Raw genomic sequence first — 14,217 nt, forward strand, 5'->3', positions numbered from 1 at the left:
GGGCGGGGACGGGAACGGGTGCTAAAACTCTGCCCCTAATCAGGGTACGAATACGAGTCTACCAAGGGGCGAAACACTGCCTTACAAAACTCCATGAAATTTGGATCGGGGGGCGGCCCAGGAGGCGGCAACAAGAGTGGCGCCGCCAAGGGCCGGTTCCCGCGGTGGGCCCTTTTCTTGCGCCGCCTGGCGCTGGGTCCCGGGTCGGCCGCCATTACCGCGCTGCCCGGGGCGGACCCCAAGACCGGAGACTTTGGCTGGGGCGGAAACGAGGAAGCTGGGGACTTTGGCTGGGGCAGAGACGAGGAAGCTGGGGACTTTGGCTGGGGCAGAGACGAGGAAGCTGGGGACTTTGGCTGGGGCAGAGACGAGGAAGCTGGGGACTTTGGCTGGGGCAGAGACGAGGAAGCTGGGGACTTTGGCTGGGGCAGAGACGAGGAAGCTGGGGACTTTGGCTGGGGCAGAGACGAGGAAGCTGGGGACTTTGGCTGGGGCAGAGACGAGGAAGCTGGGGACTTTGGCTGGGGCAGAGACGAGGAAGCTGGGGACTTTGGCTGGGGCAGAGACGAGGAAACTGGAGAAGGCGGCAACTCTGCCGTGACGAGGGGACCTGAGATGCCAATTGTCCGCGACAAGGGGACCTGAGACGCTAGGGGCTTAGGCGGCAGCGACGAAGTGGCCAGGGGCTGAAGCGGCAGGAGCGGCACAGGCAAAGAGGCCAGGGGCTGAAGCGGCAGCAGCGGCACAGGCGTGGCATTCATGGGCTGCCGAGGTGCCGGGACGAGGGCCTGGAGCCGGCGGGGCGCCGGAACGGGGTCCTGAGGCCGGCGCGGAGCCGGAACGGGGACTTGAATCCGGCGCGGGTCCGGAACGGGGACTTGAATCCGGCGCGGGGCCGGAACGGGGACTTGAATCCGGCGCGGGGCCGGAACGGGGACTTGAATCCGGCGCGGGGCCGGAACGGGGACTTGAATCCGGCGCGGGGCCGGAACGGGGACTTGATTCCGGCGCGGGGCCGGAACGGTGACTTGAATCCGGCGCGGGGCCGGAACGGGGACTTGAATCCGGCGCGGGGCCGGAACGGGGACTTGAATCCGGCGCGGAGCCGGAACGGGGACTTGAATCCGGCGCGGAGCCGGAACGGGGACTTGGAACTTCCGCTGGGTCCGGGTTGGTGGGAGCATTCTGTTACGTTGGTGGTATGGGTGGACCCAAAAGCGGAGGAAACAGGCGGGAAGACAGACTGGAAAGATGATGAAAGGAACTTTATTAACTATGACGGGGAAGGACTGGACGAGACGGAAGGGGAGTAGACTGGGCTGGACGTGGACACAGATCATGGCAGAGACTTGGCGTGGCGTGATGCAGAGACTTGGCGTGGCGTGATGCAAAGACTTGGCGTGGCGTGATGCAGAGACTTGGCGTGGCGTGATGCAGAGACTTGGCGTGGCGTGATGCAGAGACTTGGCGTGGCGTGAGGCAGAGACTTGGCGTGGCGTGAGGCAGAGACTTGGCGTGGTTGACTTTAAAGACTAGGTGTGGCTGACTTTGAAGACTAGGCGTGGCGAGTGCAAAGCAAAGCATTCTTCATTGCAAGCAGAAGCAGTTCTTCATTGCAGCAAATGTATGATAACTTATTTTTTTACAATTATCTCTACAATACCACATCCACAGGTGCCTCAATAAATTTGAATATCATAGAAATGCTTGTTTACTTCGGTAATGTCAAAATGTAAAACTCATTTTGCAGATTCTCCTTTAACACATAGAAAATACTTTTTTTTTTTTTTTTTTTAAACTTGGACAATTCCTAATTGCTTCATTAAAAATTATTTTGATTATTTCTTACATAATATTCAAATTTATTCATGAAATGCTTCACTTTGTGAATATTACCAGAAGATTTGGTTTCTGGTTTGTCTCTTACCCAAGCCGGTATTGTTACTTTTCATTACCATTGGCTGGTATGTGCTTTTGATGTCATGTTATTTAATTAACACATTGTTTTAGTTGTTTGTAAACACACTGTTTTTCAGTATTCATTAAAAGCGCTGTTGGTTTCTGCAAGTTTGCAGGAAAGTAACTAAATTTGTTTTCCAATCTTGATATTAATTTAATGAGATTGGGGGTGGGACTTAATAAGGTTTTCTTCCTCCCACTCCTTTTCAGGCTAGGTTAGTAAAATGTGTCTAGTAAAATTGATATATTATTGATGTTGATTGCTGCTTGAAATAAATGAACAAATGAGTGAAAATGAAATTGAGTTGAAGTTGCGCTCCAATTTGTAAAGGCACACTTGTATTAAACCATAAAAGTATTTAAACAAAACAATCAGATTGGAAAATGAGGTTAGCTAAAATTAAACTGTTAATTTTCCTTTGAACGAAAAAATGTGTCTGGTACCAGAGAAGACAAGGAAAGAGGATGCAGCACTTTCCGTTCAAACACTTTCACGACTCATGCGTGTGGCTGGACTGCAAAAGTTTCTCACTCATCTCCTCCAAACTTACCAATTTATAATGAGCCTCTGAATTGGTCGGAGTTTTGAATTCACATCCTTAACTGGAATTATGTTGAGCAGCAATGTTTATATGTAAATTCCATTCCTGTCGGAGGATGTTTTTGGCTACATGACCCACGGGTCAGGGTGAACAAGTGCCGGCGGTGTTTGAACGGTTCAAGATGTGCTTTGCATGTAAATCACATCTTCTGGGTCAAGAGAGAGAAATGCTTTTGGCTTTTAAATGCTTCAAACTCTATATTGTATCTACGGTATATAATGATCATAATAATAACGTATTGTATTTATATTACGGCATGCTTTAATCTTGTGTAAATGCGTCCAAATGCAAGAAACATTATTGATAACGGCTAAATCATTGTCAGTTGGCTCTAGGTCATTTGCTTATTAATAATGACGAGTTACAATAGCTCTAATTATAGTTGCTAAGCAACATGGAAGCGGTTCACGGCTCACGATCCTCATAATCTTCATGCTAATAAAACATAAATGTTCACCTGCTTTTGCTTTACATGTTTAACTGTGCACAAATGCAAAAACCAGCGGGATGCGGGCATAACAACGCTGTTATTGATTTATCGTTCTCCTCAAAAACCCCCGGCCTAACTAATTGGCAGTGAGTGACTTTTCGCACATTCGCTAATTCCTAAAACACCATGCACATTAATTTTTATTTCCATGCTCTATTAACCCTCAAACTGACTACGATTACTTCCTGAAATATGGCACCCCTTAACTGTGTCTTGTCTATTCCCCGGTCTCCAAAACACATCCATACCCGTCCAACCCTGACAACACAGACTCATTATTTCCTCGCCGCTGATTGACGGCCGCTCGCACGGCCTGAGAGGAAGCGAGTCCATTAATGACGACCGAATGGTCATTAATTGATCAGGGAGGCAGCAGATGCTAATCTTCAGAGGGATAAACAGAAGTGTTTGAGGGTGTGAAAGGGGACGCTGCGTAAGTGTTGGGACATTCTGCGGAAATCAAAGTTACCCTGAGAGCTTTTAAAAGGATCATTAAACAGAGGGGCAATCTCCTCTTGGACCAGATTTAAGCAGGATTCAGCCAGCCCTGATGCAACTGGAGAGCACTCGAGAGCCAACTCGAGGAACACAAATGCTATTAAATGCCAAATAACGGCTTGCTTTTTTTCCATCTTTAATGAGCACTTTGAGTTCATCAACAGCTTTTTACACAACCACATCTGAATGAACAAGTTTAGTGGGCACTGACAACTTCCGTATCGGCAACTCAGAACTCCAGACGGCGTGACTGCAGACTTAGACTTAGACTTGACTTTATTGATCCCTTTGGGATGGTTCCCTCTGGTAAATTTACATATCCAGCAGCAATAAGAACAGATAATAAAATAAAAAAATAATTCAATCAATCAATAAATAAGGTTATTACACCGGAGATTGAATCTTTAGTTTTCTTTCCAGAGTTTTGCAATTATCAAAAGAATTAAAGTTTATTTGCGCCACCATATTCAAGAAGAATGTACAACCAATAAGCTTGGTACTGTGGAAACGTAAGCGTGAAGTTGCGCCTCCCATTATCATTTGTATGATTGCGGCAGCACCCGTGCTTCACAAAGTAGAGGTCATTTTGCTCTGAACAAGCCATTATTAAGGGAAAACTACATTCCTTTTTTAGAATTATTGCGGGGGCAACCATAAAACCAATCATCCTCCATTTATTCCGCCACTTGACTTCCTTTAAAGAAATACCTATATTTCACAAAATAGCATTTCTCCTCAAAATCGTATAATATTAATGGCAAGTTTTTATTCTTCAAATCTCTAGCACCTGATTCTAAAACGGCTGCCCTAGTATCTGATGCCTCGAAATAAGGCCAGGTATCTTTTTTGGTTAGTTTGGTTTATTGAACATATAAATGCAATACATAATATCAAAGAAAAGTGAAAGAAAGAAAATAAAAAAGTTAAAAAGGAAAAGAATTATTAGTAAAGTCAGAATTTACATGCTCCAAATGAGCAGGAAGAAGTACACTCCTACTACTTATCTAGTCATACCCCCCTAACTTATATCATGATAATAAGTTACTATATTTAATAATATATCATTAAAATGGATAAAAAGCAAATGAAGAAAAAACAAAACTAATAATGAAAAATAAACTGAACACGCACTTTTCTTAAATGCACATGTTAGTGTAACTAATAAAACCTTATCCATTGTAAGAGCTAAAAAAAAAAGCCCTACATATACAATTATTCTAATTACAATATGGTAAATTTCCAAAAATTAATTGTTGTACATACATGAGCACATACAGCATGCTTATACCCATACATACATATAAGCACATATACACAGCATACATACATAATATGCATATTCCTGCATATACACTCATAGATTGATTTTATATTATACCTGATTTATACATTTTTTTCTTGTTTTAAATATTTGAGGTGTAATTGTCTTTCTTTATGATAGTCTGACATTAAGCTACAACTTGGAGTGGAAATAAACATCTTGCCTTTTTTGAAGAATTGCTCACTATTTTTGCCGTTTAATGTGAAATCAGTGGAGTCCATTGACACTAGTGTTAATTTTTCACCAGACTAAAACTAGACTAAAATCCTCATTAGCTTTCCTTTCTTTCTCTCTCCTTTATTGTCTGTGCACTTGGGATAGGCATTTTACTTTTTAGCATTTTTGTTTTAATTTTATTTATGTTATTGAATAGGAACAACTTGTTAGGATAGAAATACAATAGAAATAATAGGGAGAAGGACTAGATAAGTACGTGTACTTTTTCCTACTCCTTGAACATATAAATTATGGAATTTTTGTTGACATTTTTTTTTTTTTTTTTTTTACTTTCTTCCTTTATATTTTTATTGTACTTCAATTTTTTTTTATTTATTTTTATTTTTTAACACTTGTACTGTGTTTATGTTTATATGTTCAGAACCAAACGAACCAAACCAATAAACAATAACTGGGACAAAAGCAGTCTGCATTTTCATCGACAAAGACAAGACAAAACATATTTTACTTAATAATAAAAAACTGGACTAAAATCGATGGACATTTTAGTTCGTGAACAAAAACGAGATTAAAATTACATGATTTTGTAAAATCTTGTCTCAGCTACTCTGTCACGCGACACACAGTAATGCACCCCCTTTCAAATCTGCAGCAAACACTTGGGACAGACAGGAGGTGACTTCATGGTGAAAGGTTAAAACTAAAAAAAATATAGTTACAACATAACATTAATCCAACTGCTAACTAATGCCGGCTAACTTACTAGCTCATACCGTAGGCAGGGGTCTCCAAGTCGGGTCCTCGAGAGCCCCTATCCAGCCTGTTTTCCATGTGTCCGTCCTTCAGCACAGCTGAATCTAATGATCAGCTAATCAGCAAGCTCTGCAGAAGCCTGATAACGATCCCGATCATGAATCAGGTGTGTTAGTGGAGAGAAACATGGAAAGCAGGCTGGATAGGGGCTCTCGAGGACCGAACTTGCAGACCCCTGCCGTAGAACTGCCACTTATTGATATATTGTTGTTTGTTGTTGTTTTTGATAATAGAAAAGAAAGATGAGAGAAAATTTTATGTGATACAGTTTAAGATCCCAAATGTTCAACATAATCTGATGCCAAAAAAAAAATATACAGGAATAAAATGATTGTCCTGACTAAAACTAGACTAAAACTTTGACAGTTTTTGTTGACTAAAAGTAGACAAATAAAATGATGTCTTCTTGGACATAAAGACATAAAAGACTAAAATGCCAGATTTATAGTCAACTAAAAATGGACTAAATAAAAACGGGATGAGGTTGACTAGATAAAAACTAACAAGCACGATTGAAACTGGACTCAAACTGAGACTAAATTAAAAAATGGCGGATAAAATTAAGACTAATTGGCACCACACAGATTTTGTATTTCAAGAACTCTCTTTCTTCAATCTTCACACACTTTTTCAGACCACCTCTAACTGCCAAGCCCTTTGCATTAGTATCAAGACTGTCAGTAATTGCAGACAAGACAGCCGAGTATGTATTGCCTTCTTAGCACAAACTTTCACCATGGGTTACTATTTGTCCGATGTTCACATTAGATAAAAGCTTTCTCCCCTCATCTTTTGCTTTGCTCCTGGGCCCTTTCCCACGATGCACCTAACAAGAGAGGACAGTCAATCGAAGACCCGCCTTAAGCCGAACGCTCCCCAGGTCCTGTGCTCTGCTTGTGAGGCAGCGCACATGCTTGCGGGCCATTTAGCCGGAACAGAAAAACACTGGCTGGATACATTCCAAACCATTACAAGCAGGAAAAGCAAGCCTCCTCTGGGAGGGTTTTTGTTGGTGCCGCTCGCAGGGGGGCAATAATGGAATCACGTTTTTATTTCAACAATACACATTTCTGGCAGTGGAGTAAGAGAGGCGAGAGATACTTCAAAGCACCACATCAAAGCATCTGTCTGCATTTCTTCATACATGTGCACATTGGTATGCGTGCGGCTCCCAAACTAGCTGGAGGACTTGGAAATGAGAAATCTTCCTGCACATCCAGTTCGATTCCGTGTAAAACTCAAAAACCACCCGCACACGCCTCCCGCCTGCAGGTCAAAACGTGCACCGTAGCGGGGTTCATACCTGTGATCTCGGGTTTCTGTGGCATAAAGAACTGGTAGAAGGTGGGCTCCGACAGCCCCTTCACATTGCGGGCTGTAATCTCCACTTCGTATCGCGTGTTCCATTGCAGCGACTGCAGAGTGGCAAAGTCGGTGGAGCCCGAAACCAGTTTGGTCATCCATTGCTCCTCTTTGTCCTGGTTACACAAAAAAGGCAGACGGATACGATATAAAGTGAAATGGATGAAAATTTGTGGAAACAATAGATAACATGTGCCTTCAGTCACCGTCTTGTACTTGACTATATATTCTACGATTGGCATCCCTCCGTCATCCTGCTTCACCAGCCCCAGCTTGTAGGATTTCCCGATTCCTCTCTGCCCGTGAACTGCTGGTGGGCTTGGTTCTCCTGAGGGGCACACAGGGAGAGGAGGTGGATTGAATGTCAAAACAATGTATCTTTTTTTTGGAGCAGGTGGAAATGCTAGATGCAGTTCCTTATGAATATTTGCCTAACTTTTTGACCTTTTGCCACATTTCAGGTTTCAAACAAATAAATCAAATTGCATTTTTTTTTATAGAAAATTAAAACAATAAAAAGAAACATGCCTGTCCCAATGTGCACAGATAATAAAGAAAATAGAAGAATTAATTTCAAATGTAATTAATAATTTAATTAATTACATTAAATTAAATTCAATTTAAAACTAATTCGGTGAATGTTGATCCATGCTGGACTCTCTCTCTCTCTAGTGAAAAAGTCTTGTCAGTGAGACACTTACGGATGGGTAAGGTCTGGAAGGTCTCCATGTGACTGAACTCGCCCTGACCCTTCCCATTCACGGCCGCCACTCGCACCTCGTACGTCGTATTGGGCTCCAGGCTGGTCAGCACCACCGTTGCTGGTGAGACAGAGAAGCATCCATCACATGGTGACCACAAACACGAGCGTACGATTTTTCCTGTTGAGAATAAGTCGACTCATAAATATTTACAAGCGTGATCCTGATTCAGTCAATTGCTCAAAACCTGCTCATTTGTTGCTCTTCTCCCTGTGCGTGCGTGCGCTGCTTATTAAAAATGGAGTGTAAACAGAGCATCTCAATATCAGAGCGCAGTCTGTCACGAGCATGAATTTACATAACCTTCCTTGCGCTGAAAAGCCAACAGCGTAATGAGTTAGCCACGTTGTTTTGTCAGTCAGCACAAATTAAATACTCGGTAATAGGAGCTCGTGCGTTGCATCAGTCCTGCAACTAAGTCGGCAATTTGCAGCCGCCCTAGCTACGTTTTCCGCCTTTGAGCACAGATTCCAATTTGCACAAAAGCAGTGCAATGTAAAGAGTCCAACCATCTCATTATGTTTTAGTATTATCAACTGTGAAAGGGCTTCTCGAATGCCACACGCTAGATTCTAATTAGCTGAGTGCGCACAAGTATTTTTGGTTTAATTCTAAAAAAAAGGAGCCATTTAACTCGATTTATAATTAAGCTTATTCATTTTCTTTTATAGCTGTGTTCTTACATGGTGCTATTTACTGTAAATGAAGCAATTTCTACGTACAAGGACCTTGGAAAACAACTCAATCATTTCTTGTTTCTTTCTTTTTTTTTCTTTTTAAGACACTAAGATTTGTTTTTACTAGTTTTGGTGGTTACTGCTCAATCAATTAATCAACTAGGAGCTGGGCTAAAGTCATTAGATGGAAAAGAAAAGGTCGAGGAAATATTTTCTGTTCCGCATGAATGTGCCTCAGTACACAAAGCAAGATCCACAAAGGCGTACTTGGATGGGTTTGGTATGGAAGAACTTGTAGACCCTGCCCTCAAATCCATCAAAAACCTTTGGGATAAACTAGAATACAGACCACCAATCAACACCAATTAGCCTCTGACCTCTTGTGTTCTCTCTGGATAAATGTATGTTCTTCCGTTACTTGTTCATACAGATGCATTGGCTTCGGTGGCCCAATACTTTTGTCCGTACATTGTTTGATTCCTTCAGTGCTCCATTGAAAACTCACTCTGCACACTATGCGATCTGACGTCCCTCCAGTCCTGCGGGCCCACTTCCTTGTACTGGACCAGGTAATAGCCGATGGGCACGCCACCGTGGGAGTCCGGCTTCATGAATGTGACGGTAGCCAAACGCTGGGAGATGGCTGACAGGCGGACCGAGTACGGATTGGATGGCACATCTGGAAATATATGTAATTATAGTTCTGTGGCCATATGCAAAAATTACCAAGAGATCCCAGAAAAGTCCTTAAATCTCAGTATGAGCAATTGAACAATCAGGCTGTCTATATATTATTTGTAATCAGGTTGTCTTGGTAACGTTCCTGCAAGACTACATGCGACGTTAGGTTTTATTCAGTACATTTTTTAGCCCAGGCGATTCAATCTGCACTAAAGGTAATTGACCTTACCATGGCACGCCCATCCCCGCCCACATTGTGCGACACGCAGCTCCCTCCGACACTCTTCGGGCAAGATTAGCGAAACAGCTTGCGCTGTAATGGCAAAGTTGTCAAATATTCCTTGTGATTTTTTGGTCAGATATTTTCAGGACGTCGATATTTCTCTTCGAAGCAAGCGAAGGGGCTTTAAAATTTGTTAGTGAAGGGTATCTTCACTCCCTCACATGCAATTTTGCCCAAAAACAAAAGGAAATACGCATCGCTGTTTGCTGCTACAGAAGTCAGGAGAAGAAAGAGTCGCCTCACTTACTTTGACGGATTGTCGACAAAACCTAAGTTTTTGGACATTATTCCTGTCAAGCTGGGTAAGAATGAATTTATATGACCTCATAGTTTCAATGTTTTGTTGGCATTTACAGTAAACAGTAAGTCAACAAACACATGGATGTTAGCTACCTGGAGCTATCGTTAGTCTTTGGCTAAAAACAACAATGGAGAACATTACCATAATGCAGACGTAGTAGTTTCTGGTCATTTTGGAGAGATTCGATTGGTCATGTGTGTGTGGTCCTCCACAAAGTTTGACCCAGCGAAGACATTTTTTGTAATTGTTTGAGGGTTTAGGGAAGGGAATAAACCGGACACCTCCTTCCAGTCGATCGGGATAACGGTGAGCACGCTTACACAAGCCGTGATTACAGCGTTTAACCGTTTTTATTCATCTTTTTTCTTGCCTGTGGATAACCGCGCAACGCAACATCGGGAGCTGGATTACTTTGTTTGTCCGTAGCAAAACTCACGTGCTGGCGCAGACATGACGTGTTGCGTCTTGATTGGTTTACTAGGTTTATGTGGGCGTGGTTTACGGTAAGGTCAATTGTTGAGACGAGCATATGGTGACTAGAAGTGGCCTGTGGTCGTGGAACTTTTTTTATGCTAATTGCATTGCTATAAGGCCATTACCATTAGCAGAGTGGTATAGGGTTGGAAAGCACTTATACAACTGTGAAGTCCCACATTCTGAACTTACATGGAGGTCAAGACTCACACTCACCTGCCTGGGCCAGAATAAATTCCTGGTATCGAATGCCAATGTTATTGCGGGCAGTGCAGTTGTAGCGACCAAAGTCCCTGTCAGACATTGGAGTAACCTGGAAGCAAAAAAAAAAAAAAAAAACTCTGTTAATTCTGATGTTTACGGAAATAGAAGGCAAACCTAAAACAACAACGAATAAGTCATATATCTGCGTGCTCATGCTTTGGTCACACCTCTAGTACGGACTTGCCCATGCTGTTGTGCACTCGTGTGTTGATGGTGCCCTCTGCGGAGATGGTGAAGTGCTCCCTCCTCCACAGCAAAGTAGCAGGCGGGTTGGACGTCACATCACAGCTGATGTTCACTGGGTTCCCCTCCCAAGAATAGTAGATTGTGTGGTTGGTTAAGAACTTTGGTATGTCTGTCCGGAACACAAACATGGTGCATGTCACTCTCATTGAGTAATCAGTGACTATGTTTATATACAGTTAATGACCCATTCAAAACCCAAATACCGCCATTATTCGGGTTTTAAAAGGATACACAAACACTTGAATATTCTCTTATTTGGATTTTTACGACTACTTTTCTAACCTGAATAGTTCGTCATATAAACACAATTGAAACATCTCATTTGAAATGATCACTGGTTTTGTGTTCTGGAAGCCATTATATTTCCTATTAAACATAGGAGGGCCACAATATCCCTAATTCTACGTTCTCACGAAATCCGAAAAGGTGAGTTTCACCGCGTAGAGTGTTTTTGGAACGATTGCTGTTCATTCGCGCTTTCGTGCGCACCGGAGGCGAGGAGGCGTGTCCCTTGGTGAACAAGGAAGTGGAGCACTTTAGCGAGTCAACAAAAAGTTGCCGCCGCCAACTAATTCCACTTCTTTCCTGGGACTAAACAGCCGTGGCACTATTTTCTCCTCTTTTGACGTACGTGATAGCACTTTCGCTTTTTTTAGTGGTAATCGGGCGGTGGTAATATATTTGCTAAAAATAGCTTTGGCAATAATAATAAGCACTGCTGCTAACTTGGTACAGTTCAAAAGCAAGTTAACAGCACTTTCTTGATTATCATTCTGTCACAGCTGGCCGTGTTGTTGCGCTCGGGGTGACAATAGAGAGGACGCTGTGTGTGACATGGCCCGTACTCGCTACCGCGAGGCGAAACGCGAAAAAAGTTACATTTTTTGAATATGCGAACGTGCGAATTTTCGTCACGAATGTGCGGATTTTCGCTTCTGCACACCGCATCCCAACACGCGAAACGCGTCCTCCGCGCCGCCCCACGCACTTTCGTTCCGTTGCGCGCGAACTCCATTGACTACAATGCAAACGCGCCGCCGAATCGCCATCCCTCGCTTTTGGTGAGAACGCAGCATAATAAAAATCTTTGTTCATGAACTAAAATGTCCATAATTTTAGTCCAGTTTTTATTAAGCGAAGTACATTTTCGTCTCATCTTCATTAGTCGACAAAAAAGCGTACGATTTTATCCCAGTTATTGTTTATTAATGGGAGTTTTAGCCTAGTATAGCCTAGATCTAGTCCAGTAAAAAATGTGTGTTGACGAAATTAACACTAATTTATACTAGGGAAAGAAAATCTCCGATTTCATAATAAAATATCTCTAATTTTACTGTCACCAAAATAGTATTTACTCTTGACCTCATCTGGAATGGACTCATACCTTGTGGACTCAGACTTGAATTGGATGTGGATCTTTGTGGCTCGAACTTGACATGGACCCGACAAAGCTGGACTTGATTACAGCTCCGTTATGAGCAAACGTATAATAACTTGCTGATTGTTAACCCTCAAGGCAAAAAATTAATTTGATTCAGCAACTCTCCATCATGACTTTTTTTCCCCGGAGAATTAAAAAATAAAATAAAATAAAGGATGCAAGCAGGTGCACATTCACCAAATGGGAGCGGCAGTGATGGGGTAGCGCGGCAGTGGCGAGCTGTTGTGCATATTGCTTTCAGTCGTGGAATTACAGCTGTTCTATTTTTGCTCGCAGGATTCCATTAGCGCGATTGATGCCTGGTTCTCCATCACCAGCGAGGACGTGTTATCCCCTCTCAGCCTGCAGTGACTTAGTAAATGAGTTCATTAGTTGGGTGGCAGCGGTTGCCTCAGTTGCGGTCCGCGCTGCAGCCACTTGTCAGCCGCAACGGAACTGACGGTGTAATGATGCATGGAACACATGCGTGAAATGTGCTTCTACGTGAAGATGCCTGCAACGCCATCTTGCCTGAGCAATGCAGGTACTGAAGAGAGCGACAGTCAGATGTAATAAATTAATTAGCGCTGGATCTGCCTTGCTGTTTATTTCATTGTTTGTGAGAGCGTCAGGGTGCTGTGACCAACAAATACCCTCATCCGCTGCTCTCATTCAAGCAGTGCTTATAATGAACCCAATCATTCTAAGGCCAATATTCACATCTCGGCGTCAGAGCTCATTAGGTAGGTGGTAGCCCACATCAAATAACCTCCAAACAAGAAGTGAAATGGAAGAATCGCATCAGATTCAGGGGTGCTGTCAGCATGGGGGAGACGGCGCACAGCAATTTACTTTCCTGGAGGAGGTGAACGCGGCACACGAGCAAACACAGGGGCATATTCACTCAAGGTTTGCGTCACGTTTGCACAGTGCTAACCGGTAGAAATGGAGCAATCTGGGAGCGCCTATTTCACTAAACACGTGCAGATTGTCACGGCGAGGAGAGGTAGGACCCAGACGCAGGATAAGGTAAGCCACCAAGGCAGCAGGTTTATTTCCGGCCAACCAGCGTCTCCTCTCAAGCTGAGAGGAGAACGGGGAAGCAAAAAGGTGGAGAACAAAAAACGCTCCACTGGGGAGGAAAAAACAGGCAAAAGGTATAGGGGACAACAAAAGGCGCTCCGCTAGGGAGGAAAAAGGCTCAAGGCAAAAAGGGGTAACTCAAGGCGCTCCGCTGGGGAGGACAAGGCACAAAAACAAGACAAGGCACAAAAACAAGGCAAGACAATAAGGTACCGGGAACAAGGACTCGAGGACTGTGGGACGCTTCCATGCACTGACTGTGTGTGACACTTCGGCAACGGAGGGGAGAATGCAGGTGGCTTTTATTGTCTTGGTTGATTGGTGGCAGGTGGACATGATCATGGGCGGGGACCGGTAATTAGTGAACTGCAGGAAGGGCAAGTGACCTGGGGTGCGAAGGGAATCAGAAATTCAAAATAAAACAGGAAACATGACTATGACAATAAAGGCCTGTCACGCAGGTGGCGGCGTGACAGTACCCCCCCCTCAATGGCCGGCTCCTGACGGCCATCCGACCCAAAGAGTCCAAAAACAAGGGCGGGCGGAAGGGGGCACGGAGGTGGGAACACGGCCCACCCATCCGTACAGACAAAAAGCAGTTCAGGAGGGCGTCCTCGACGCCCGACAAGAGAGTCCCAGCGGGGCCAGTCAGGAGGGCGTCCTCGACGCCCGACAAGGAGCAGAGGTGGCGGCGGGGTGTTCGCCGCCAGATGAGGAGCAGGAGGCGGCCGCTGGCCGGGCGCCGCCGGAACTGGTGCAGGTGATGGCGGCCGCTGGCCGGGCGCCGCCGGAACTGGTGCAAGAG

The 14,217-nt window shown here is 44.1% G+C and overlaps 1 protein-coding gene across 2 annotated transcripts in view; it reads right to left on the bottom strand.

Moving 5' to 3' along the window:
- The window catches only part of ncam2a (neural cell adhesion molecule 2a), a 254,258-nt gene that overhangs the window by 13,001 nt on the left and 227,040 nt on the right, over positions 1 to 14,217 (bottom strand). For both annotated transcript variants that reach the window (XM_077514022.1, XM_077514023.1), the window contains exons 10-15: positions 10,831 to 11,018; positions 10,616 to 10,712; positions 9,166 to 9,339; positions 7,924 to 8,043; positions 7,429 to 7,550; positions 7,164 to 7,338 (exon numbers count right to left, since the gene is read on the bottom strand). In XM_077514022.1, coding sequence (XP_077370148.1) covers positions 7,164 to 7,338; positions 7,429 to 7,550; positions 7,924 to 8,043; positions 9,166 to 9,339; positions 10,616 to 10,712; positions 10,831 to 11,018 — 876 coding nt within the window. The remainder of the gene's footprint in view (positions 1 to 7,163; positions 7,339 to 7,428; positions 7,551 to 7,923; positions 8,044 to 9,165; positions 9,340 to 10,615; positions 10,713 to 10,830; positions 11,019 to 14,217) is intronic.

Source organism: Festucalex cinctus, chromosome 2 (assembly GCF_051991245.1).
Source record: "Festucalex cinctus isolate MCC-2025b chromosome 2, RoL_Fcin_1.0, whole genome shotgun sequence".
Taxonomy (NCBI): Eukaryota; Metazoa; Chordata; class Actinopteri; order Syngnathiformes; family Syngnathidae; genus Festucalex; species Festucalex cinctus.